Source organism: Salvelinus fontinalis, chromosome 20 (genome assembly GCF_029448725.1).
Source record: "Salvelinus fontinalis isolate EN_2023a chromosome 20, ASM2944872v1, whole genome shotgun sequence".
NCBI classification, from domain to species: domain Eukaryota; kingdom Metazoa; phylum Chordata; class Actinopteri; order Salmoniformes; family Salmonidae; genus Salvelinus; species Salvelinus fontinalis.
This window is the reverse complement of record NC_074684.1, coordinates 43,870,138-43,896,995: the sequence shown is the minus strand read 5'-3', so window position 1 is coordinate 43,896,995 and position 26,858 is coordinate 43,870,138. Positions and strand designations below refer to the sequence as shown.

Below are 26,858 nucleotides of genomic sequence, written 5' to 3'. Positions count from 1 at the left end.
GTGGAAAAACGATTGGAATCATTTCTGTTTTACCGCTAGGTTTTATGGGTATTATGAGTCATATTGTGGTACTCTATTGCCGGCTGCATACAATGCATGTGGACGGTAAAATTAACTCATACCGCCATCTGCTGGCCTTTAGGCTCCCTTCAACAACTACCTAATTTATAGGCACTTCGGAGCCTCGTTTACTTCAACCGCAAGAGGGCACTGTGAATTTTCCACCAGCCCAGTTCTGACACATTTCCATGCTTGTTAACTTCCTGCTGAAGTTATCGTAAACATGGCGGACTGTAGAGAAGCAGGTGAGTCTGAAATGACAGCTGTCAACATACTTTAAATGAAAGCACTATAGTTACAGCTCTGGCTACAATATCACGGAGTAAACAAACGTGGCAGCTCGTCTGCGGTGAATGTTGTCCAGGTACAGCAGAGTTATTAGCTCTCTAGCTAACGTTAGGCTGCGAAGTGATGGGCTGGTAGCTAACGTTAGGCTGCGAAGAGATGGGCTGGTAGCTAACGTTAGCCTGCGAAGAGATGGGCTGGTAGCTAACGTTAGGCTGCGAAGAGATGGGCTGGTAGCTAACGTTAGCCTGCGAAGAGATGGGCTGGTAGCTAACGTTAGGCTGCGAAGAGATGGGCTGGTAGCTAACGTTAGCCTGCGAAGTGATGGGCTGGTAGCTAACGTTAGCCTGCGAAGTGATGGGCTGGTAGCTAACGTTAGCCTGCGAAGTGATGGGCTGGTAGCTAACGTTAGCCTGCGAAGTGATGGGCTGGTAGCTAACGTTAGCCTGCGAAGAGATGGGCTGGTAGCTAACGTTAGCCTGCGAAGTGATGGGCTGGTAGCTAACGTTAGCCTGCGAAGAGATGGGCTGGTAGCTAACGTTAGCCTGCGAAGAGATGGGCTGGTAGCTAACGTTAGCCTGCGAAGAGATGGGCTGGTAGCTAACGGTAGCCTGCGAAGTGATGGGCTGGTAGCTAACGTTAGCCTGCGAAGTGATGGGCTGGTAGCTAACGTTAGCCTGCGAAGTGATGGGCTGGTAGCTAACGTTAGCCTGCGAAGTGATGGGCTGGTAGCTAACGTTAGCCTGCGAAGTGATGGGCTGTTAGCTAACGTTAGCCTGCGAAGTGATGGGCTGGTAGCTAACGTTAGCCTGCGCATTCATGGGCTGGTAGCTAACGTTAGCCTGCGAAGTGATGGGCTGGTAGCTAACGTTAGCCTGCGAAGTGATGGGCTGGTAGCTAACGTTAGCCTGCGAAGAGATGGGCTGGTAGCTAACGTTAGCCTGCGAAGTGATGGGCTGGTAGCTAACGTTAGCCTGCGAAGTGATGGGCTGTTAGCTAACGTTAGCCTGCGAAGTGATGGGCTGGTAGCTAACGTTAGCCTGCGAAGAGACGGGCTGGTAGCTAACGTTAGCCTGCGAAGAGATGGGCTGGTAGCTAACGTTAGCCTGCGAAGAGATGGGCTGGTAGCTAACGTTATCGGCTTCACTGTTACAAGTTGCCGATTAATATTGCATCATTCATATTGGTTGTTACTTGAACCAACAGAGTTAAAAACGCTTTTACTCGTTGACTAGTTTTAGGCTGGGTTTCTGTACAGCACTTTGTGACATCAGCTGATTGTAAGAAGTGCTTTATAAATACACTTGATTGATTGATAGTTTATGCACACTAACGTTAGATACCGAGCCAGTTAACGTTAATAGCTAGCTAACTAGCCTGGTTGGTGTATATTTAGCCATGTAACGTTAGTAACTAATTAGCTAACCTGTCTGATGTCTATATTTAGCCAGTTAAAGCTAGATAGTTAGCTACCTACCTGGCTAGTTAGCTAGCAAGACCGCACTGTCAGCTGGATGCAAATGTAACTTCGTCGTCAATACGACACTGTGTGTTACAGATGGACCTGAGAAGAAAGATGACATCGTACGCGCAAAAGTAAGTCATTTATCGTTCTAAACCAAAAGTTACTCAGTTTTTCCAAATGACAACAAAAATGGCATGAAATGGACAATATTGTCAATACCATATGGTCCACTGTCCAACGCGCTAACCAGCGTTTCTTCCTGTCGTTAATCCACATCACTTTTAGAATGAAGGGAAGGAGTTGACCAAAGAGGAGAAGCAACGTCTGAGGAAAGAGAAGAAACAACAGAAGAAACAGAAGGATGAGAAGGGCCCGTCAGAAAGAGCGAAGGAAAAGAAGCCTGTCGCTCCATCACAACCTGTGCGAACACAACCCCCAACACAGAAAGGTGTTATAGCCTGGTTCCATATTGTAACCCTCCATGCTGTAACCTTCTCTTCTACTGTTGTCATCATGTCTTAAATGTTCTGCTTGTGGTTTGATTGTATCATTTTATATATTTGGAAAAACAAATTCCAATAGTTGTTCACTAATTTCCATAAAGTGCTAGCTTCGTCATTGGTCCATTTACCCATGAATCCTATCCAGCATCCACTTCATTGGTCAATGCACCTGTCTGTCTCTGTCCCCAGCTCCCACAGTGTTACCTGCCTCTGCACCAATACCTGTGCCTGCCTCAGGAGCTCCCTCCCACTCCTCTCCTGCCCCCTCCCCAGCAGACAAGCCAGCCAAAAGCAGAGCTGAGCAGAAGGCAGAGAGGAGAGCAAGGCAGGAAGCTGATAGAACCTCTAAACAACAGAGCTGCTCCTCCAGCAGCAAGACCAAGGCCCCTCCAAGTGAACTAAACCCAGGTACAACACAACATCTGCTGGTGGACCTATGGAGCACCTTGTTGACATGCTATATCTTATTGTCCTAGAGGGGAAATTACTTGGACAATTAAAGTGTGCTGCTGCTTTCATAGACATGCATACAATCAACCTATAATAACCCTCCCATTACCCCCTCCCCTCATCACACACCCCTCCCCTCATCACCCCCCCCCTCCCCTCATCACACCCCACTCCCCTCATCACACACCCCCTCCCCTCATCATACCCCCTCTCCTCCATCACACCCCCCCCTCCCCTCATCATACCCCCTCTCCTCCATCACACCCTCCACTCATCACACCACCCTCCCCTCATCACACCCCCCTCCCCTCATCACACCCCCCCCTCCCCTCATCATACCCCCTCTCCTCCATCACACCCTCCACTCATCACACCACCCTCCCCTCATCACACCCCCCTCACCTCATCACCCCCCCCCCCCCCCCCCTCATCTTAGGGGACAGGTTGTGACTAGGGGACAGTTCCACATGATGATGGTCTACAGGACAGGTTGTGACTAGGGGACAGTTCCACATGATGAAGGTCTACAGGACAGGTTGTGACTAGGGGACAGTTCCACATGATGAAGGTCTACAGGACAGGTTGTGACTAGGGGACAGTTCCACATGGTGGTCTACAGGACAGGTTGTGACTAGGGGACAGTTCCACATGATGATGGTCTACAGGACAGGTTGTGACTAGGGGACAGTTCCACATGATGATGGTCTACAGGACAGGTTGTGACTAGGGGACAGTTCCACATGATGATGGTCTACAGGACAGGTTGTGACTAGGGGACAGTTCCACATGATGATGGTCTATAGGACAGGTTGTGACTAGGGGACAGTTCCACATGATGAAGGTCTATAGGACAGGTTGTGACTAGGGGACAGTTCCACATGATGATGGTCTACAGGACAGGTTGTGACTAGGGGACAGTTCCACATGATGATGGTCTACAGGACAGGTTGTGACTAGGGGACAGTTCCACATGATGATGGTCTACAGGACAGGTTGTGACTAGGGGACAGTTCCACATGATGAAGGTCTACAGGACAGGTTGTGACTAGGGGACAGTTCCACATGATGAAGGTCTACAGGACAGGTTGTGACTAGGGGACAGTTCCACATGATGAAGGTCTACAGGACAGGTTGTGACTAGGTGACAGTTCCACATGATGAAGGTCTACAGGACAGGTTGTGACTAGGGGACAGTTCCACATGATGATGGTCTATAGGACAGGTTGTGACTAGGGGACAGTTCCACATGATGGTCTACAGGACAGGTTGTGACTAGGGGACAGTTCCACATGATGATGGTCTACAGGACAGGTTGTGACTAGGGGACAGTTCCACATGATGATGGTCTACAGGACAGGTTGTGACTAGGGGACAGTTCCACATGATGGTCTATAGGACAGGTTGTGACTAGGGGACAGTTCCACATGATGATGGTCTACAGGACAGGTTGTGACTAGGGGACAGTTCCACATGATGATGGTCTACAGGACAGGTTGTGACTAGGGGACAGTTCCACATGATGATGGTCTATAGGACAGGTTGTGACTAGGGGACAGTTCCACATGATGAAGGTCTACAGGACAGGTTGTGACTAGGGGACAGTTCCACATGATGAAGGTCTACAGGACAGGTTGTGACTAGGGGACAGTTCCACATGATGATGGTCTACAGGACAGGTTGTGACTAGGGGACAGTTCCACATGATGGTCTACAGGACAGGTTGTGACTAGGGAACAGTTCCACATGATGAAGGTCTACAGGACAGGTTGTGACTAGGGGACAGTTCCACATGATGAAGGTCTATAGGACAGGTTGTGACTAGGGGACAGTTCCACATGATGATGGTCTACAGGACAGGTTGTGACTAGGGGACAGTTCCACATGATGATGGTCTACAGGACAGGTTGTGACTAGGGGACAGTTCCACATGATGAAGGTCTACAGGACAGGTTGTGACTAGGGGACAGTTCCACATGAATGGTCTACAGGACAGGTTGTGACTAGGGGACAGTTCCACATGATGAAGGTCTACAGGACAGGTTGTGACTAGGGGACAGTTCAACATGATGATGGTCTACAGGACAGGTTGTGACTAGGGGACAGTTCCACATAATGATGGTCTACAGGACAGGTTGTGACTAGGGGACAGTTCCACATGATTATGGTCTACAGGACAGGTTGTGACTAGGGGACAGTTCCACATGATGATGGTCTATAGGACAGGTTGTGACTAGGGGACAGTTCCACATGATGATGGTCTACAGGACAGGTTGTGACTAGGGGACAGTTCCACATGATGATGGTCTACAGGACAGGTTGTGACTAGGGGACAGTTCCACATGATGAAGGTCTATAGGACAGGTTGTGACTAGGGGACAGTTCCACATGATGAAGGTCTACAGGACAGGTTGTGACTAGGGGACAGTTCCACATGATGAAGGTCTACAGGACAGGTTGTGACTAGGGGACAGTTCCACATGATGGTCTACAGGACAGGTTGTGACTAGGGGACAGTTCCACATGATGATGGTCTACAGGACAGGTTGTGACTAGGGGACAGTTCCACATGATGATGGTCTACAGGACAGGTTGTGACTAGGGGACAGTTCCACATGATGATGGTCTACAGGACAGGTTGTGACTAGGGGACAGTTCCACATGATGATGGTCTACAGGACAGGTTGTGACTAGGGGACAGTTCCACATGATGAAGGTCTACAGGACAGGTTGTGACTAGGGGACAGTTCCACATGATGATGGTCTACAGGACAGGTTGTGACTAGGGGACAGTTCCACATGATGATGGTCTACAGGACAGGTTGTGACTAGGGGACAGGTTGTGACTAGGGGACAGTTCCACATGATGGTGGTCTACAGGACAGGTTGTGACTAGGGGACAGTTCCACATGATGGTGGTCTACAGGACAGGTTGTGACTAGGGGACAGTTCCACATGATGATGGTCTACAGGACAGGTTGTGACTAGGGGACAGTTCCACATGATGATGGTCTACAGGACAGGTTGTGACTAGGGGACAGGTTGTGACTAGGGGACAGTTCCACATGATGATGGTCTACAGGACAGGTTGTGACTAGGGGACAGTTCCACATGATGATGGTCTATAGGACAGGTTGTGACTAGGGGACAGTTCCACATGATGAAGGTCTATAGGACAGGTTGTGACTAGGGACAGTTCCACATGATGGTCTACAGGACAGGTTGTGACTAGGGGACAGTTCCACATGATGAAGGTCTACAGGACAGGTTGTGACTAGGGGACAGTTCCACATGATGAAGGTCTATAGGACAGGTTGTGACTAGGGGACAGTTCCACATGATGAAGGTCTATAGGACAGGTTGTGACTAGGGGACAGTTCCACATGATGAAGGTCTATAGGACAGGTTGTGACTAGGGGACAGTTCCACATGATGAAGGTCTATAGGACAGGTTGTGACTAGGGACAGTTCCACATGATGGTCTACAGGACAGGTTGTGACTAGGGGACAGGTTGTGACTAGGGGACAGTTCCACATGATGAAGGTCTACAGGACAGGTTGTGACTAGGGGACAGTTCCACATGATGAAGGTCTACAGGACAGGTTGTGACTAGGGGACAGTTCCACATGATGAAGGTCTACAGGACAGGTTGTGACTAGGGGACAGTTCCACATGATGGTCTACAGGACAGGTTGTGACTAGGGGACAGGTTGTGACTAGGGGACAGTTCCACATGATGAAGGTCTATAGGACAGGTTGTGACTAGGGGACAGTTCCACATGATGATGGTCTACAGGACAGGTTGTGACTAGGGGACAGGTTGTGACTAGGGGACAGTTCCACATGATGATGGTCTAAAGGACAGGTTGTGACTAGGGGACAGGTTGTGACTAGGGGACAGGTTGTGACTAGGGGACAGTTCCACATGATGAAGGTCTATAGGACAGGTTGTGACTAGGGGACAGTTCCACATGATGATGGTCTAAAGGACAGGTTGTGACTAGGGGACAGGTTGTGACTAGGGGACAGTTCCACATGATGGTCTATAGGACAGGTTGTGACTAGGGGACAGTTCCACATGATGAAGGTCTACAGGACAGGTTGTGACTAGGGGACAGGTTGTGACTAGGGGACAGTTCCACATAATGATGGTCTATAGGACAGGTTGCGACTAGGGGACAGTTCCACATGATGAAGGTCTACAGGACAGGTTGTGACTAGGGGACAGTTCCACATGATGAAGGTCTACAGGACAGGTTGTGACTAGGGGACAGTTCCACATGATGATGGTCTATAGGACAGGCTGTGACTAGGGACAGTTCCATATGATGGTCTATAGGACAGGTTGTGACTAGGGGACAGGTTGTGACTAGGGGACAGTACCACATGATGGTGGTCTACAGGACAGGTTGTGACTAGGGGACAGTTCCACATGATGATGGTCTACAGGACAGGTTGTGACTAGGGGACAGTTCCACATGATGATGGACTACAGGACAGGTTGTGACTAGGGGACAGTTCCACATGATGAAGGTCTACAGGACAGGTTGTGACTAGGGGACAGTTCCACATGATGATGGTCTACAGGACAGGTTGTGACTAGGGGACAGTTCCACATGATGGTGGTCTACAGGACAGGTTGTGACTAGGGGACAGGTTGTGACTAGGGGACAGGTCTATAGGAGAGGTTGTGACTAGGGGACAGTTCCACATGATGGTGGTCTACAGGACAGGTAGTGACTAGGGGACAGTTCCACATGATGATGGTCTACAGGACAGGTTGTGACTAGGGGACAGTTCCACATGATGAAGGTCTACAGGACAGGTTGTGACTAGGGGACAGTTCCACATGATGAAGGTCTACAGGACAGGTTGTGACTAGGGGACAGTTCCACATGATGGTCTACAGGACAGGTTGTGACTAGGGGACAGTTCCACATGATGAAGGTCTACAGGACAGGTTGTGACTAGGGGACAGTTCCACATGATGAAGGTCTACAGGACAGGTTGTGACTAGGGGACAGTTCCACATGATGATGGTCTACAGGACAGGTTGTGACTAGGGGACAGTTCCACATGATGGTGGTCTACAGGACAGGTTGTGACTAGGGGACAGGTTGTGACTAGGGGACAGGTCTATAGGAGAGGTTGTGACTAGGGGACAGTTCCACATGATGGTGGTCTACAGGACAGGTTGTGACTAGGGGACAGTTCCACATGATGAAGGTCTACAGGACAGGTTGTGACTAGGGGACAGTTCCACATGATGAAGGTCTACAGGACAGGTTGTGACTAGGGGACAGGTCTATAGGAGAGGTTGTGACTAGGGGACAGTTCCACATGATGATGGTCTACAGGACAGGTTGTGACTAGGGGACAGTTCCACATGATGAAGGTCTACAGGACAGGTTGTGACTAGGGGACAGTTCCACATGATGATGGTCTACAGGACAGGTTGTGACTAGGGGACAGGTTGTGACTAGGGGACAGTTCCACATGATGATGGTCTACAGGACAGGTTGTGACTAGGGGACAGTTCCACATGATGATGGTCTACAGGACAGGTTGTGACTAGGGGACAGTTCCACATGATGGTGGTCTACAGGACAGGTTGTGACTAGGGGACAGTTCCACATGATGGTGGTCTACAGGACAGGTTGTGACTAGGGGACAGGTTGTGACTAGGGGACAGTTCCACAGGTTTAAGGTCTACAGGACAGGTTGTGACTAGGGGACAGTTCCACATGATGGTCTACAGGACAGGTTGTGACTAGGGGACAGGTTGTGACTAGGGGACAGTTCCACATGATGGTCTACAGGACAGGTTGTGACTAGGGGACAGTTCCACATGATGAAGGTCTACAGGACAGGTTGTGACTAGGGGACAGTTCCACATGATGAAGGTCTATAGGACAGGTTGTGACTAGGGGACAGTTCCACATGATGATGGTCTACAGGACAGGTTGTGACTAGGGGACAGTTCCACATGATGATGGTCTACAGGACAGGTTGTGACTAGGGGACAGTTCCACATGATGAAGGTCTACAGGACAGGTTGTGACTAGGGGACAGTTCCACATGATGAAGGTCTATAGGACAGGTTGTGACTAGGGACAGTTCCACATGATGGTCTACAGGACAGGTTGTGACTAGGGGACAGGTTGTGACTAGGGGACAGTTCCACATGATGATGGTCTACAGGACAGGTTGTGACTAGGGGACAGTTCCACATGATGAAGGTCTATAGGACAGGTTGTGACTAGGGGACAGTTCCACATGATGAAGGTCTATAGGACAGGTTGTGACTAGGGGACAGTTCCACATGATGAAGGTCTATAGGACAGGTTGTGACTAGGGGACAGTTCCACATGATAAAGGTCTATAGGACAGGTTGTGACTAGGGGACAGTTCCACATGATGGTCTACAAGACAGGTTGTGACTAGGAGACAGGTTGTGACTAGGGGACAGTTCCACACGATGAAGGTCTATAGGACAGGTTGTGACTAGGGGACAGTTCCACATGATGATGGTCTACAGGACAGGTTGTGACTAGGGGACAGTACCACATGATGGTGGTCTACAGGACAGGTTGTGACTAGGGGACAGTTCCACATGATGATGGTCTACAGGACAGGTTGTGACTAGGGGACAGTTCCACATGATGAAGGTCTATAGGACAGGTTGTGACTAGGGACAGTTCCACATGATGGTCTACAGGACAGGTTGTGACTAGGGGACAGTTCCACATGATGGTGGTCTACAGGACAGGTTGTGACTAGGGGACAGTTCCACATGATGAAGGTCTATAGGACAGGTTGTGACTAGGGGACAGTTCCACATGATGGTGGTCTACAGGACAGGTTGTGACTAGGGGACAGTTCCACATGATGAAGGTCTATAGGACAGGTTGTGACTAGGGGACAGTACCACATGATGATGGTCTACAGGACAGGTTGTGACTAGGGGACAGTTCCACATGATGATGGTCTACAGGACAGGTTGTGACTAGGGGACAGTTCCACATGATGAAGGTCTATAGGACAGGTTGTGACTAGGGGACAGGTCTATAGGAGAGGTTGTGACTAGGGGACAGTTCCACATGATGAAGGTCTATAGGACAGGTTGTGACTAGGGGACAGTTCCACATGATGAAGGTCTACAGGACAGGTTGTGACTAGGGGACAGTTCCACATGATGGTCTACAGGACAGGTTGTGACTAGGGGACAGGTTGTGACTAGGGGACAGTTCCACATGATGAAGGTCTATAGGACAGGTTGTGACTAGGGGACAGTTCCACATGATGATGGTCTACAGGACAGGTTGTGACTAGGGGACAGGTTGTGACTAGGGGACAGTTCCACATGATGATGGTCTAAAGGACAGGTTGTGACTAGGGGACAGGTTGTGACTAGGGGACAGTTCCACATGATGATGGTCTAAAGGACAGGTTGTGACTAGGGGACAGGTTGTGACTAGGGGACAGGTTGTGACTAGGGGACAGTTCCACATGATGAAGGTCTATAGGACAGGTTGTGACTAGGGGACAGTTCCACATGATGATGGTCTAAAGGACAGGTTGTGACTAGGGGACAGGTTGTGACTAGGGGACAGTTCCACATGATGGTCTATAGGACAGGTTGTGACTAGGGGACAGTTCCACATGATGAAGGTCTACAGGACAGGTTGTGACTAGGGGACAGGTTGTGACTAGGGGACAGTTCCACATAATGATGGTCTATAGGACAGGTTGCGACTAGGGGACAGTTCCACATGATGAAGGTCTACAGGACAGGTTGTGACTAGGGGACAGTTCCACATGATGAAGGTCTACAGGACAGGTTGTGACTAGGGGACAGTTCCACATGATGATGGTCTATAGGACAGGCTGTGACTAGGGACAGTTCCATATGATGGTCTATAGGACAGGTTGTGACTAGGGGACAGGTTGTGACTAGGGGACAGTACCACATGATGGTGGTCTACAGGACAGGTTGTGACTAGGGGACAGTTCCACATGATGATGGTCTACAGGACAGGTTGTGACTAGGGGACAGTTCCACATGATGATGGTCTACAGGACAGGTTGTGACTAGGGGACAGTTCCACATGATGAAGGTCTACAGGACAGGTTGTGACTAGGGGACAGTTCCACATGATGATGGTCTACAGGACAGGTTGTGACTAGGGGACAGTTCCACATGATGGTGGTCTACAGGACAGGTTGTGACTAGGGGACAGGTTGTGACTAGGGGACAGGTCTATAGGAGAGGTTGTGACTAGGGGACAGTTCCACATGATGGTGGTCTACAGGACAGGTAGTGACTAGGGGACAGTTCCACATGATGATGGTCTACAGGACAGGTTGTGACTAGGGGACAGTTCCACATGATGAAGGTCTACAGGACAGGTTGTGACTAGGGGACAGTTCCACATGATGAAGGTCTACAGGACAGGTTGTGACTAGGGGACAGTTCCACATGATGGTCTACAGGACAGGTTGTGACTAGGGGACAGTTCCACATGATGAAGGTCTACAGGACAGGTTGTGACTAGGGGACAGTTCCACATGATGAAGGTCTACAGGACAGGTTGTGACTAGGGGACAGTTCCACATGATGATGGTCTACAGGACAGGTTGTGACTAGGGGACAGTTCCACATGATGGTGGTCTACAGGACAGGTTGTGACTAGGGGACAGGTTGTGACTAGGGGACAGGTCTATAGGAGAGGTTGTGACTAGGGGACAGTTCCACATGATGGTGGTCTACAGGACAGGTTGTGACTAGGGGACAGTTCCACATGATGAAGGTCTACAGGACAGGTTGTGACTAGGGGACAGTTCCACATGATGAAGGTCTACAGGACAGGTTGTGACTAGGGGACAGGTCTATAGGAGAGGTTGTGACTAGGGGACAGTTCCACATGATGATGGTCTACAGGACAGGTTGTGACTAGGGGACAGTTCCACATGATGAAGGTCTACAGGACAGGTTGTGACTAGGGGACAGTTCCACATGATGATGGTCTACAGGACAGGTTGTGACTAGGGGACAGGTTGTGACTAGGGGACAGTTCCACATGATGATGGTCTACAGGACAGGTTGTGACTAGGGGACAGTTCCACATGATGATGGTCTACAGGACAGGTTGTGACTAGGGGACAGTTCCACATGATGGTGGTCTACAGGACAGGTTGTGACTAGGGGACAGTTCCACATGATGGTGGTCTACAGGACAGGTTGTGACTAGGGGACAGGTTGTGACTAGGGGACAGTTCCACAGGTTTAAGGTCTACAGGACAGGTTGTGACTAGGGGACAGTTCCACATGATGGTCTACAGGACAGGTTGTGACTAGGGGACAGGTTGTGACTAGGGGACAGTTCCACATGATGGTCTACAGGACAGGTTGTGACTAGGGGACAGTTCCACATGATGAAGGTCTACAGGACAGGTTGTGACTAGGGGACAGTTCCACATGATGAAGGTCTATAGGACAGGTTGTGACTAGGGGACAGTTCCACATGATGATGGTCTACAGGACAGGTTGTGACTAGGGGACAGTTCCACATGATGATGGTCTACAGGACAGGTTGTGACTAGGGGACAGTTCCACATGATGAAGGTCTACAGGACAGGTTGTGACTAGGGGACAGTTCCACATGATGAAGGTCTATAGGACAGGTTGTGACTAGGGACAGTTCCACATGATGGTCTACAGGACAGGTTGTGACTAGGGGACAGGTTGTGACTAGGGGACAGTTCCACATGATGATGGTCTACAGGACAGGTTGTGACTAGGGGACAGTTCCACATGATGAAGGTCTATAGGACAGGTTGTGACTAGGGGACAGTTCCACATGATGAAGGTCTATAGGACAGGTTGTGACTAGGGGACAGTTCCACATGATGAAGGTCTATAGGACAGGTTGTGACTAGGGGACAGTTCCACATGATAAAGGTCTATAGGACAGGTTGTGACTAGGGGACAGTTCCACATGATGGTCTACAGGACAGGTTGTGACTAGGAGACAGGTTGTGACTAGGGGACAGTTCCACACGATGAAGGTCTATAGGACAGGTTGTGACTAGGGGACAGTTCCACATGATGATGGTCTACAGGACAGGTTGTGACTAGGGGACAGTACCACATGATGGTGGTCTACAGGACAGGTTGTGACTAGGGGACAGTTCCACATGATGATGGTCTACAGGACAGGTTGTGACTAGGGGACAGTTCCACATGATGAAGGTCTATAGGACAGGTTGTGACTAGGGACAGTTCCACATGATGGTCTACAGGACAGGTTGTGACTAGGGGACAGTTCCACATGATGGTGGTCTACAGGACAGGTTGTGACTAGGGGACAGTTCCACATGATGAAGGTCTATAGGACAGGTTGTGACTAGGGGACAGTTCCACATGATGGTGGTCTACAGGACAGGTTGTGACTAGGGGACAGTTCCACATGATGAAGGTCTATAGGACAGGTTGTGACTAGGGGACAGTACCACATGATGATGGTCTACAGGACAGGTTGTGACTAGGGGACAGTTCCACATGATGATGGTCTACAGGACAGGTTGTGACTAGGGGACAGTTCCACATGATGAAGGTCTATAGGACAGGTTGTGACTAGGGGACAGGTCTATAGGAGAGGTTGTGACTAGGGGACAGTTCCACATGATGAAGGTCTATAGGACAGGTTGTGACTAGGGGACAGTTCCACATGATGAAGGTCTACAGGACAGGTTGTGACTAGGGGACAGTTCCACATGATGAAGGTCTACAGGACAGGTTGTGACTAGGGGACAGTTCCACGTGATGAAGGTCTACAGGACAGGTTGTGACTAGGGGACAGTTCCACATGATGAAGGTCTACAGGACAGGTTGTGACTATTGGACAGTTCCACATTATGATGGTCTACAGGACAGGTTGTGACAAGGGGACAGTTCCACATGATGGTGGTCTACAGGACAGGTTGTGACTAGGGGACAGTTCCACATGATGAAGGTCTACAGGACAGGTTGTGACTAGGGGACAGGTTGTGACTAGGGGACAGGTTGTGACTAGGGGACAGTTCCACATGATGATGGTCTACAGGACAGGTTGTGACTAGGGGACAGTTCCACATGATGAAGGTCTACAGGACAGGTTGTGACTAGGGGACAGTTCCACATGATGATGGTCTACAGGACAGGTTGTGACTAGGGGACAGGTTGTGACTAGGGGACAGTTCCACAGGTTTAAGGTCTACAGGACAGGTTGTGACTAGGGGACAGTTCCACATGATGATGGTCTACAGGACAGGTTGTGACTAGGGGACAGGTTGTGACTAGGGGACAGTTCCACATGATGGTCTACAGGACAGGTTGTGACTAGGGGACAGTTCCACATGATGAAGGTCTACAGGACAGGTTGTGACTAGGGGACAGTTCCACATGATGAAGGTCTATAGGACAGGTTGTGACTAGGGGACAGTTCCACATGATGATGGTCTACAGGACAGGTTGTGACTAGGGGACAGTTCCACATGATGATGGTCTACAGGACAGGTTGTGACTAGGGGACAGTTCCACATGATGAAGGTCTACAGGACAGGTTGTGACTAGGGGACAGTTCCACATGATGAAGGTCTATAGGACAGGTTGTGACTAGGGACAGTTCCACATGATGGTCTACAGGACAGGTTGTGACTAGGGGACAGGTTGTGACTAGGGGACAGGTTGTGACTAGGGGACAGTTCCACATGATGATGGTCTACAGGACAGGTTGTGACTAGGGGACAGTTCCACATGATGAAGGTCTATAGGACAGGTTGTGACTAGGGGACAGTTCCACATGATGAAGGTCTATAGGACAGGTTGTGACTAGGGGACAGTTCCACATGATGAAGGTCTATAGGACAGGTTGTGACTAGGGGACAGTTCCACATGATGAAGGTCTATAGGACAGGTTGTGACTAGGGGACAGTTCCACATGATGGTCTACAGGACAGGTTGTGACTAGGAGACAGGTTGTGACTAGGGGACAGTTCCACATGATGAAGGTCTATAGGACAGGTTGTGACTAGGGGACAGTTCCACATGATGATGGTCTACAGGACAGGTTGTGACTAGGGGACAGTACCACATGATGGTGGTCTACAGGACAGGTTGTGACTAGGGGACAGTTCCACATGATGATGGTCTACAGGACAGGTTGTGACTAGGGGACAGTTCCACATGATGAAGGTCTATAGGACAGGTTGTGACTAGGGACAGTTCCACATGATGGTCTACAGGACAGGTTGTGACTAGGGGACAGTTCCACATGATGGTGGTCTACAGGACAGGTTGTGACTAGGGGACAGTTCCACATGATGAAGGTCTATAGGACAGGTTGTGACTAGGGGACAGTTCCACATGATGGTGGTCTACAGGACAGGTTGTGACTAGGGGACAGTTCCACATGATGAAGGTCTATAGGACAGGTTGTGACTAAGGGACAGTACCACATGATGGTGGTCTACAGGACAGGTTGTGACTAGGGGACAGTTCCACATGATGATGGTCTACAGGACAGGTTGTGACTAGGGGACAGTTCCACATGATGAAGGTCTATAAGACAGGTTGTGACTAGGGGACAGGTTGTGACTAGGGGACAGGTTGTGACTAGGGGACAGTTCCACATGATGATGGTCTACAGGACAGGTTGTGACTAGGGGACAGTTCCACATGATGAAGGTCTACAGGACAGGTTGTGACTAGGGGACAGTTCCACATGATGATGGTCTACAGGACAGGTTGTGACTAGGGGACAGTTCCACATGATGGTGGTCTACAGGACAGGTTGTGACTAGGGGACAGTTCCACATGATGGTGGTCTACAGGACAGGTTGTGACTAGGGGACAGTTCCACATGATGAAGGTCTATAGGACAGGTTGTGACTAGGGGACAGGTTGTGACTAGGGGACAGGTTGTGACTAGGGGACAGGTTGTGACTAGGGGACAGGTTGTGACTACAGGACAGGTTGTGACTAGGGGACAGTTCCACATGATGATGGTCTACAGGACAGGCTCCTGTCCATTAGTCTCTCTAATCTGCCTCTGACTTCTTCCAAGGGTATCCCTTAGTGAAAAACACATTGGACTTTAAACAACGTGAAATAGTAAGTCCCATGTATTCAATGTTTTGCTTCCTGTCCTTGTTAGTGGTGAAGAGACTTCCGGAACATGTTCAAGTGGACGACCCTGCAGTGGTGAAAAGACTGGCCAAGAAGTTGGAAAGACAACAGGTTTGTGGCAATGTTATTGACATTATACAATGTGCTGCTCTCTGCCCTCAAGGCACTGCTTGACCAACAGACGCTCATATCCAAAATCACTTACATTCAGATTATTTTTTTTTTATATACCTAGTTGGCTCAGGGATTTGAACCAGCAACTTTTCTGGGTTAGTGGCCCAACGTTCTTAACCGCTAGGCTACCTGCCGCCCATAACTTTGCTAGGACCACTGAAGTTCGTCATCCCAGATTTACAGATTTACATTGTCAGTGTTTCCCCTGGATTCATTTCCAGGCAAGGCGCACACAACCCCACATCAACATCCAGTGTCTTTATAACCAGCATTTTATAAAGCTATATAATTGTATGGGGAAACATTTGGATTAGTTATACATGAAGATATAAACTCAGCCAAAAAAAAGAAACGTCCCTTTTTCAGGACCCTGTCTTTCAAATATAATTTGTAAAAATCCAAATAACTTCACAGATCTTCATTGTAAAGGGTTTAAACACTGTTTCCCGTGATTGTTCAATGAACCATAAACAATTGATGAACATGCACTGGTGGATGGTAGACGGTAGGCAATTAAGGTCACAGTTATGAAAACTAAAGAGGCCTTTCTACTGACTCTGAAAAACACCAAAAGAAAGATGCCCAGGTTCCTTGCTCACCTGCGTGAACGTGCCTTGTGCATGCTACAAGGAGGCATGAGGATTGCAGATGTGGCCAGGGCAATAAATTGCCATGTCCGTACTGTGAGATGCCTAAGACAGAGCTACAGGGAGACAGGACAGACAGCTGATCGTCCTCGCAGTGGCAGACCACGTGTAACAACACCTGCACCGGTACAGGATGGCAACAACTGCCTGAGTTACACCAGGAACGCACAATCCCTCCATCAGTGTTTAGACTGTCCGCAATAGGCTGAGAGAGGCTGGACTGAGGGCTTGTAGGTCTGTTGTAAGGCAGGTCCTCACCAGACGCCACCGGCAACAACGTCGCCTACGGGCACAAACCCACCGTCGCTGGACCAGACAGGACCTGCAAAAAGTGCTCTTCACTGACGAGTCACGGTTTTGTCTCATCAGGGGTGATGGTCGGATTCGCGTTTATCATCGAAGGAATGAGCGTTACACCGAGGCCTGCACTCTGGAGCGGGATCGATTTGGAGGTGGAGGGTCCATCATGGTCTGGGGCAGTGTGTCACAGCATCATCGGACTGCGCTTGTTGTCATTGCAGGCAATCTCAACGCTGTGCGTTACAGGGAAGACATCCTCCTCCCTCATGTGGTACCCTTCCTGCAGGTTCATCCTGACATGACCCTTCAGCATGACAATGCCACCAGCCATACTGCTCGTTCTGTGCGTGATTTCCTGCAAGACAGGAATGTCATTGTTCTGCCATGGCCAGCGAAGGTCCTGGATCTCAATCCCATTGAGTACGTCTGGGACCTGTTGGATCGGAGGGTGAGGGCTAGGGCCATTCCCCCCAGAAATGTCCGGGAACTTGAAGGTGCCTTGGTGGAAGAGTGGGGTAACATCTCACAGCAAGAACTGGCAAATCTGGTGCAGTCCACGAGGAGGAGATGCACTGCAGTACTTAATGCAGCTGGTGGCCACACCAGATACTGACTTACTTTTGATTTTGACCCCCCCTTTGTTCAGGGACACATTATTCCATTTCTGTTAGTCACATGTCTGTGGAACTTGTTCAGTTTATGTTTCAGTTGTTAAATCTTATGTTCATACAAATATTTACCCATGTTAAGTTTGCTGAAAATAAACAGTGAGTGGACGTTTCTTTTTGTTTGCTGATTTTATAAGGATATAACAAGCAGCAAGCTAAACTTTACTTTACTAACTTCCTGTGCTTCTATTCTGTGCCTCACATTTTCTTTCAGACGCTAGCGCACGGCGCCACTATAAAGGCACTAGGTATCATGGTCCACTTTGTGTGAGGTTAAGTTTTGATTTTTACCGTTTTGTTTTTGGTCAAGGCTGTTAATGTCGTCAGCACCGTCATCTTTACCTACCTGCCTGAGATAATGACACTAGTGTGTCTGTCTTTATACTTGACAGTAGAAAGAGAGAGAGAAAAACATGTTGATTCATGAATCCAGGGTGCTGTACTACACTGTTCCAGTAGGGGGTGCTGTACTACACTGTTCCAGTAGGGGGTGCTGTACTACACTGTTCCAGTAGGGGGTGCTGTACTACACTGTTCCAGTAGGGGGTGCTGTACTACACTGTTCCAGTAGGGGGTGCTGTACTACACTGTTCCAGTAGGGGGTGCTGTACAACACTGTTCCAGTAGGGGGTGCTGTACTACACTGTTCCAGTAGGGGGTGCTGTACAACACTGTTCCAGTAGGGGGTGCTGTACTACACTGTTCCAGTAGGGGGTGCTGTACTACACTGTTCCAGTAGGGGGTGCTGTACAACACTGTTCCAGTAGGGGGTGCTGTACAACACTGTTCCAGTAGGGGGTGCTGTACTACACTGTTCCAGTAGGGGGTGCTGTACTACACTGTTCCAGTAGGGGGTGCTGTACTACACTGTTCCAGTAGGGGGTGCTGTACAACACTGTTCCAGTAGGGGGTCCAGTATTTCCTTGTTTTGTGATTAGCTCTGCTGCTCTACAGCACACAGTGCTTGCTATGCAGGATTTGATATGTTAGACATTTATTGTAGAGTCAGTGCAATCGGAAAGGATTCACAACCTTTTACTTATTCCATATTTTGTTGTGTTACAATTAAAATTGATTAATTTCAAACAACACAATGTCAATCTACACAAAATACTCTTGTCAAAGTGGAAAAAAATCTCTAACATTTGAAAAAAAAAATGTGTGAAAAATAAAACACTATCTTGATTACATAAGTGTTCAAACCCCCTGAGTCAATACATGTTAGAATCACCTTTGACCCCTGAGTCAATACATGTTAGAATCACCTTTGACCCCTGAGTCAATACATGTTAGAATCACCTTTGACCCCTGAGTCAATACATGTTAGAATCACCTTTGACCCCTGAGTCAATACATGTTAGAATCACCTTTGACCCCTGAGTCAATACATGTTAGAATCACCTTTGACCCCTGAGTCAATACATGTTAGAATCACCTTTGACCCCTGAGTCAATACATGTTAGAATCACCTTTGACCCCTGAGTCAATACATGTTAGATTCACCTTTGGTGGCGATTACAGTTGTGAGTCTTTCTGGGTAAATCTCTAAGAACTTTGCACACATCTGGATTGTACAATATTATCAAAAGAAAATTCAAGCTCTGTAAAGTTGGCTGTTAATCATTGCTGGACAGCCAATATTATCAAAAAAAATCAAGTTGGTTTTAAGTCAAACTATAACTAGGCTACTCAGGAAGATTCAATGTCATCTTGGTAAGCAACTCCAGTGTAGATTTGGCCTTGTGTTATAGGTTATTGTCCTGCTGAAAGGTGAATTTGTCTCCCAGTGTCTGTTGGAAAGCAGACTGAACTAGGATTTTGACTGCGCTTAGCTCTATTCCGTTTCTTTTTATCCCAAAAAACTCCCTAGTCCTTGGCGATGACAAGCATACCCATAACATGATGCAGCCACCACCATGCTTGAAAATATGGAGAGTGGTACTCAGTAATGTGTTGGATTGAATTTCCCCCAAACATAATACTTTCTATTCAGGATATACAGTTCATTTCTTTGCCACATGTTTTGCAGTTTTACTTTAGTGCCTTATTGCAAACAGGATGCATGTTTTGAAATATTTGTGTTCTGTAAAGGCTTCCTTTTCACTCTGTCATTTAGATTAGTATTGTGGAGTAACTACAATGTTGTTGATCCATCCTCAGTTTTCTCCTATCACATCCATTAAACTCTGTAACTGTTTTAAAGTCACCATTGGCCTCATGGTGAAATCCCTGAGGAGTTTCCTTCCTCTCCGGCAACTGAGTTAGGAAGGACGCCTGTATCTCTGTAGTGACTGGGTGTATTGACACACCATCTAAAGTGAAACTAAGAACTTCACCACGCTCAAAGGGATATTAGGTAGGCAGTCATTGTAAATAAGAATTTGTTCGTAACTGACTTGCCTAGTTAAAAAAAGGTTAAATTAATAAAAAATATATATAAATATATATATTCTGTCGTAAAACCTCCCTGTTTTTGTGATTGAATCTGTGTTTGAAATTCACTGCTCGACGGAGGGACCTTACAATTATCTGTATGTGTGGGGTACGAAGATGAGTCATTAAAAAATTGTGTTAAACGCTATTATTGCACACAGTGAGTCCATGCTGTTTATTATGTGACAAAGGGGTTGAAAACGTATTAACTCAAGACATTTCAGCTTTTCATTTTTCATTCATTTGTAAACATAATTTTTTTTTTTTTAAATCCGCCTTGAAATTATGGGGTATTGTGTGTAGAGGCCAGTGACACAAACAAAATGTGGAACAAGTCAAGGGATGTGAAAACTTTCTGTATGATGTGTGTTTCAGATCCCTCTACGATCCGACTACGGCTACAAAGTCAGCCTGTTCTCTCACCTGCACCAGTACAGCCGCAAAGCCCCCCTAACCCAGCAACTCAGGTAACTACCTACCTGCCCCTACCCAGAGCCCCCCTCACCCAGCAACTCTGGTAACTACTTACCTGCCCCTACCCAGAGCCCCCCTCACCCAGCAACTCAGGTAACTACTTACCTGCCCCTACCCAGAGCCCCCCTCACTCAGCAACTCTGGTAACTACTTACCTGCCCCTACCCAGAGCCCCCCTCACCCAGCAACTCAGGTAACTACTTACCTGCCCCTACCCAGAGCCCCTCTCACCCAGCAACTCAGGTAACTACTTACCTGCCCCTACCCAGAGCCCCCCTCACCCAGCAACTCAGGTAACTACTTACCTGCCCCTACCCAGAGCCCCCGTCACCCAGCAACTCTGGTAACTACTTACCTGCCTCTTCTAGCTTCTAGTTGGCACCTTGTGGTTTTTGTCTGAACCATTTGAAGCTGAGCCAATCAGAGGACTTGGGCGAGGAGAACAAATCTCCAGCTCTCCCCTCCGGCTCGCCCCCTTGTAGTCATAGTACTGATTTCCTCCAGCTGGATGGAGCTCGCCCCCCCCCCCCTGTAGTCATAGTCCTGATTTCCTCCAGCTGGATGGCAGCTCGCCCCCCCCCCCCCTGTAGTCATAGTCCTGATTTCCTCCAGCTGGATGGCAGCTCGCCCCCCCCCCCCTTGTAGTCATAGTCCTGATTTCCTCCAGCTGGATGGAGCTCGCCCCCCCCCTGTAGTCATAGTCCTGATTTCCTCCAGCTGGATGGCAGCTCGCCCCCCCCCCCCCCCCCTGTAGTCATAGTACTGATTTCCTCCAGCTGGATGGAGCTCGCCCCCCCCCTGTAGTCATAGTCCTGATTTCCTCCAGCTGGATGGCAGCTCGCCCCCCCCCTGTAGTCATAGTCCTGATTTCCTCCAGCTGGATGGCAGCTCGCCCCCCCCCCCTGTAGTCATAGTACTGATTTCCTCCAGCTGGATGGCAGCTCGCCCCCCCCCCCCCTGTAGTCATAGTCCTGATTTCCTCCAGCTGGATGGCAGCTCGCCCCCCCCCCCCTGTAGTCATAGTCCTGATTTCCTCCAGCTGGATGGCAGCTCGCCCCCCCCCTGTAGTCATAGTCCTGATTTCCTCCAGCTGGATGGCAGCTCGCCCCCCCCTGTAGTCATAGTACTGATTTCCTCCAGCTGGATGGCAGCTCGCCCCCCCCCTGTAGTCATAGTCCTGATTTCCTCCAGCTGGATGGCAGCTCGCCCCCCCCCCCCCCCTGTAGTCATAGTCCTGATTTCCTCCAGCTGGATGGCAGCTCGCCCCCCCCCCCCTGTAGTCATAGTACTGATTTCCTCCAGCTGGATGGCAGCTCGCCCCCCCCCCCCCTGTAGTCATAGTCCTGATTTCCTCCAGCTGGATGGAGCTCGCCCCCCCCCCTGTAGTCATAGTACTGATTTCCTCCAGCTGGATGGAGCTCGCCCCCCCCCCCCCCTTGTAGTCATAGTACTGATTTCCTCCAGCTGGATGGCAGCTCGCCCCCCCCCCCCCCCTGTAGTCATAGTACTGATTTCCTCCAGCTGGATGGAGCTCGCCCCCTTGTAGTCATAGTACTGATTTCCTCCAGCTGGATGGCAGCTCGCCCCCCCCCCCCCCCCCTGTAGTCATAGTACTGATTTCCTCCAGCTGGATGGAGCTCGCCCCCCCCCCCCCCTTGTAGTCATAGTACTGATTTCCTCCAGCTGGATGGCAGCTCGCCCCCCCCCCCCTGTAGTCATAGTACTGATTTCCTCCAGCTGGATGGAGCTCGCCCCCTTGTAGTCATAGTACTGATTTCCTCCAGCTGGATGGCAGCTCGCCCCCCCCCCCCCCCCCTGTAGTCATAGTACTGATTTCCTCCAGCTGGATGGCAGCTCGCCCCCCCCCTGTAGTCATAGTACTGATTTCCTCCAGCTGGATGGAGCTCGCCCCCCCCCTGTAGTCATAGTACTGATTTCCTCCAGCTGGATGGCAGCTCGCCCCCCCCCCTGTAGTCATAGTACTGATTTCCTCCAGCTGGATGGAGCTCGCCCCCCCCCCTGTAGTCATAGTCCTGATTTCCTCCAGCTGGATGGCAGCTCGCCCCCCCCCCCCTGTAGTCATAGTACTGATTTCCTCCAGCTGGATGGCAGCTCGCCCCCCCCCCCTTGTAGTCATAGTACTGATTTCCTCCAGCTGGATGGCAGCTCGCCCCCCCCCCCCCCTGTAGTCATAGTACTGATTTCCTCCAGCTGGATGGCAGCTCGCCCCCCCCCCCCCTTGTAGTCATAGTACTGATTTCCTCCAGCTGGATGGCAGCTCGCCCCCCCCCCCCCTGTAGTCATAGTACTTATTTCCTCCAGCTGGATGGCAGCTCGCCCCCCCCCCCCTGTAGTCATAGTACTGATTTCCTCCAGCTGGATGGAGCTCGCCCCCCCCCCTGTAGTCATAGTCCTGATTTCCTCCAGCTGGATGGCAGCTCGCCCCCCCCCCTGTAGTCATAGTACTGATTTCCTCCAGCTGGATGGAGCTCGCCCCCCCCCCTGTAGTCATAGTCCTGATTTCCTCCAGCTGGATGGCAGCTCGCCCCCCCCCCCCCCCTGTAGTCATAGTACTGATTTCCTCCAGCTGGATGGCAGCTCGCCCCCCCCCCCCTGTAGTCATAGTACTGATTTCCTCCAGCTGGATGGCAGCTCGCCCCCCCCCCCCCCTTGTAGTCATAGTACTGATTTCCTCCAGCTGGATGGCAGCTCGCCCCCCCCTTGTAGTCATAGTACTGATTTCCTCCAGCTGGATGGCAGCTCGCCCCCCCCCTTGTAGTCATAGTACTGATTTCCTCCAGCTGGATGGCAGCTCGCCCCCCCCTTGTAGTCATAGTACTGATTTCCTCCAGCTGGATGGCAGCTCGCCCCCCCCTTGTAGTCATAGTACTGATTTCCTCCAGCTGGATGGCAGCTCGCCCCCCCCCCCCTGTAGTCATAGTACTGATTTCCTCCAGCTGGATGGAGCTCGCCCCCCCCCCTGTAGTCATAGTCCTGATTTCCTCCAGCTGGATGGCAGCTCGCCCCCCCCCTGTAGTCATAGTACTGATTTCCTCCAGCTGGATGGAGCTCGCCCCCCCCCCCTGTAGTCATAGTCCTGATTTCCTCCAGCTGGATGGCAGCTCGCCCCCCCCCCCCCTGTAGTCATAGTACTGATTTCCTCCAGCTGGATGGCAGCTCGCCCCCCCCCCTGTAGTCATAGTCCTGATTTCCTCCAGCTGGATGGCAGCTCGCCCCCCCCCCCCTGTAGTCATTGTACTGATTTCCTCCAGCTGGATGGCAGCTCGCCCCCCCCCCCCTGTAGTCATAGTACTGATTTCCTCCAGCTGGATGGCAGCTCGCCCCCCCCTTGTAGTCATAGTACTGATTTCCTCCAGCTGGATGGCAGCTCGCCCCCCCCTTGTAGTCATAGTACTGATTTCCTCCAGCTGGATGGCAGCTCGCCCCCCCCCTGTAGTCATAGTACTGATTTCCTCCAGCTGGATGGCAGCTCGCCCCCCCCCTGTAGTCATAGTACTGATTTCCTCCAGCTGGATGGAGCCCCCCCCCTGTAGTCATAGTCCTGATTTCCTCCAGCTGGATGGAGCTCGCCCCCCCCCTGTAGTCATAGTACTGATTTCCTCCAGCTGGATGGAGCTCGCCCCCTTGTAGTCATAGTACTGATTTCCTCCAGCTGGATGGAGCTCGCCCCCTTGTAGTCATAGTACTGATTTCCTCCAGCTGGATGGAGCTCGCCCCCTTGTAGTCATAGTACTGATTTCCTCCAGCTGGATGGAGCTCGCCCCCCCCCTGTAGTCATAGTCCTGATTTCCTCCAGCTGGATGGAGCTCGCCCCCTTGTAGTCATAGTCCTGATTTCCTCCAGCTGGATGGAGCTCGCCCCCCCCCCTGTAGTCATAGTCCTGATTTCCTCCAGCTGGATGGAGCTCGCCCCCTTGTAGTCATAGTACTGATTTCCTCCAGCTGGATGGCAGCTCGCCCCCTTGTAGTCATAGTCCCGATTTCCACATAAAGACGCCTATTAATTAGAGTAATCATTACCCCTAAATTTAACTTAGAAAAATGTGAAAGTGTCATTGAAACCACCTCCAAGTAATTTATGATCAAACGCCAGACCGCTGTGTTGGCTACGTTGTTTGATATAATTTTCAGGAAATGGCAGTTACAGGTTTTTCAAAAAAACGCTAAATGCTCCAACTTCCTGAGGGGGAAAGTTGACTGACCTCCCCTCCAGACCTCCCTATTCCCAACGTTTCGGGCCTACATCAGCACCACCTCGTCAGAATACCCTAGGGAGAACTCTGGGATGTATTCAATCCGCAAATCTGTTGCAAAACGTTTCTTAAACTGAAGCAAACTGAGCAAAACGGGGGAGGGACTTACCTGAATTTGTGGAAGAAAAAAAAATAAATTAGTTGAAAAACGTTCCTGTTTGGATAATTACTGATGGATAGTTGCTTCTAACACTGATAGCTTGTACCTTTTTTGATGGTATCTGTAATTATTCTGTCCGTCAGTATTCCCTCTACAGTGATCCACCCCTCCATTGTGCGGTTGGGTCTGCAGTACTCACAGGGTATCGTGGTGGGATCCAACGCTCGCTCTGTAGCCCTGCTCCACGCCTTCAAACAGGTACAGTACCACTGACCCCAGGCCTGCTCTTAGTTCTAATCCTCCTCGGCTGTATATCTGAAGTAGCCAAACAGGTACAGTACCACTGACCCCAGGCCTGCTCTTAGTTATAATCCTCCTCGGCTGTATATCTGAAGTAGCCAAACAGGTACAGTACCACTGACCCCAGGCCTGCTCTTAGTTCTAATCCTCCTCGGCTGTATATCTGAAGTAGCCAAACAGGTACAGTACCACTGACCCCAGGCCTGCTCTTAGTTATAATCCTCCTCGGCTGTATATCTGAAGTAGCCAAACAGGTACAGTACCACTGACCCCAGGCCTGCTCTTAGTTCTAATCCTCCTCGGCTGTATATCTGAAGTAGCCAAACAGGTACAGTACCACTGACCCCAGGCCTGCTCTTAGTTATAATCCTCCTCGGCTGTATATCTGAAGTAGCCAAACAGGTACAGTACCACTGACCCCAGGCCTGCTCTTAGTTCTAATCCTCCTCGGCTGTATATCTGAAGTAGCTAAACAGGTACAGTACCACTGACCCCAGGCCTGCTCTTAGTTATAATCCTCCTCGGCTGTATATCTGAAGTAGCCAAACAGGTACAGTACCACTGACCCCAGGCCTGCTCTTAGTTATAATCCTCCTCGGCTGTATATCTGAAGTAGCTAAACAGGTACAGTACCACTGACCCCAGGCCTGCTCTTAGTTCTAATCCTCCTCGGCTGTATATCTGAAGTAGCTAAACAGGTACAGTACCACTGACCCCAGGCCTGCTCTTAGTTCTAATCCTCCTCGGCTGTATATCTGAAGTAGCTTCCTCCCTTCATCCGTTTCTTCCTTATATGCTGGTTACTGACATTTTAAATGGTCTTACAAGTCAATTCACTGTTTTAACCAGTTTGGTCGTAATCCCTGTAATTTCCTCTCTGTCCCGTCCGTACAGGTGATTAGGGACTACACTACTCCTCCTAATGAGGAGCTGGCCAGAGACCTGGTCAACAAGCTTAAGCCCTATATCAGGTACAGGATCTACAGCCCTTTTCTCAAATCATCATCTCCAGGGCTCCATATTAACGACAAGTTCTAAAAAAAAAATATGTTGTACATTGTTCATGCGGCAGGTAGCCTAGTGGTTAGAGTGGAGGGACGGCAGGTCGCCTAGTGGTTAGAGTGGAGGGACGGCAGGTCGCCTAGTGGTTAGAGTGGAGGGACGGCAGGTCGCCTAGTGGTTAGAGTGGAGGGACGGCAGGTCGCCTAGTGGTTAGAGTGGAGGGACGGCAGGTCGCCTAGTGGTTAGAGTGGAGGGACGGCAGGTCGCCTAGTGGTTAGAGTGGAGGGACGGCAGGTCGCCTAGTGGTTAGAGTGGAGGGACGGCAGGTCGCCTAGTGGTTAGAGTGGAGGGACGGCAGGTCGCCTAGTGGTTAGAGTGGAGGGACGGCAGGTCGCCTAGTGGTTAGAGTGGAGGGACGGCAGGTCGCCTAGTGGTTAGAGTGGAGGGACGGCAGGTCGCCTAGTGGTTAGAGTGGAGGGACGGCAGGTCGCCTAGTGGTTAGAGTGGAGGGACGGCAGGTCGCCTAGTGGTTAGAGCGTTGGACTAGTAACCGAAAGG

The 26,858-nt window shown here is 50.1% G+C and overlaps 1 protein-coding gene across 1 annotated transcript in view; it reads left to right on the top strand.

Annotated features, from left to right (window-relative positions):
* The first annotated feature begins 239 nt into the window (after positions 1-239).
* LOC129817856 (translation initiation factor eIF-2B subunit delta-like) overlaps positions 240-26,858 on the top strand; it is a 36,357-nt gene continuing 9,738 nt past the window's right edge. Inside the window, exons 1-8 of the mRNA XM_055873450.1 lie at positions 240-305; positions 1,904-1,941; positions 2,096-2,258; positions 2,503-2,721; positions 15,958-16,040; positions 20,527-20,618; positions 25,142-25,256; positions 26,193-26,269. Coding sequence (XP_055729425.1) covers positions 284-305; positions 1,904-1,941; positions 2,096-2,258; positions 2,503-2,721; positions 15,958-16,040; positions 20,527-20,618; positions 25,142-25,256; positions 26,193-26,269 — 809 coding nt within the window. The 5' untranslated portion in view covers positions 240-283. The remainder of the gene's footprint in view (positions 306-1,903; positions 1,942-2,095; positions 2,259-2,502; positions 2,722-15,957; positions 16,041-20,526; positions 20,619-25,141; positions 25,257-26,192; positions 26,270-26,858) is intronic.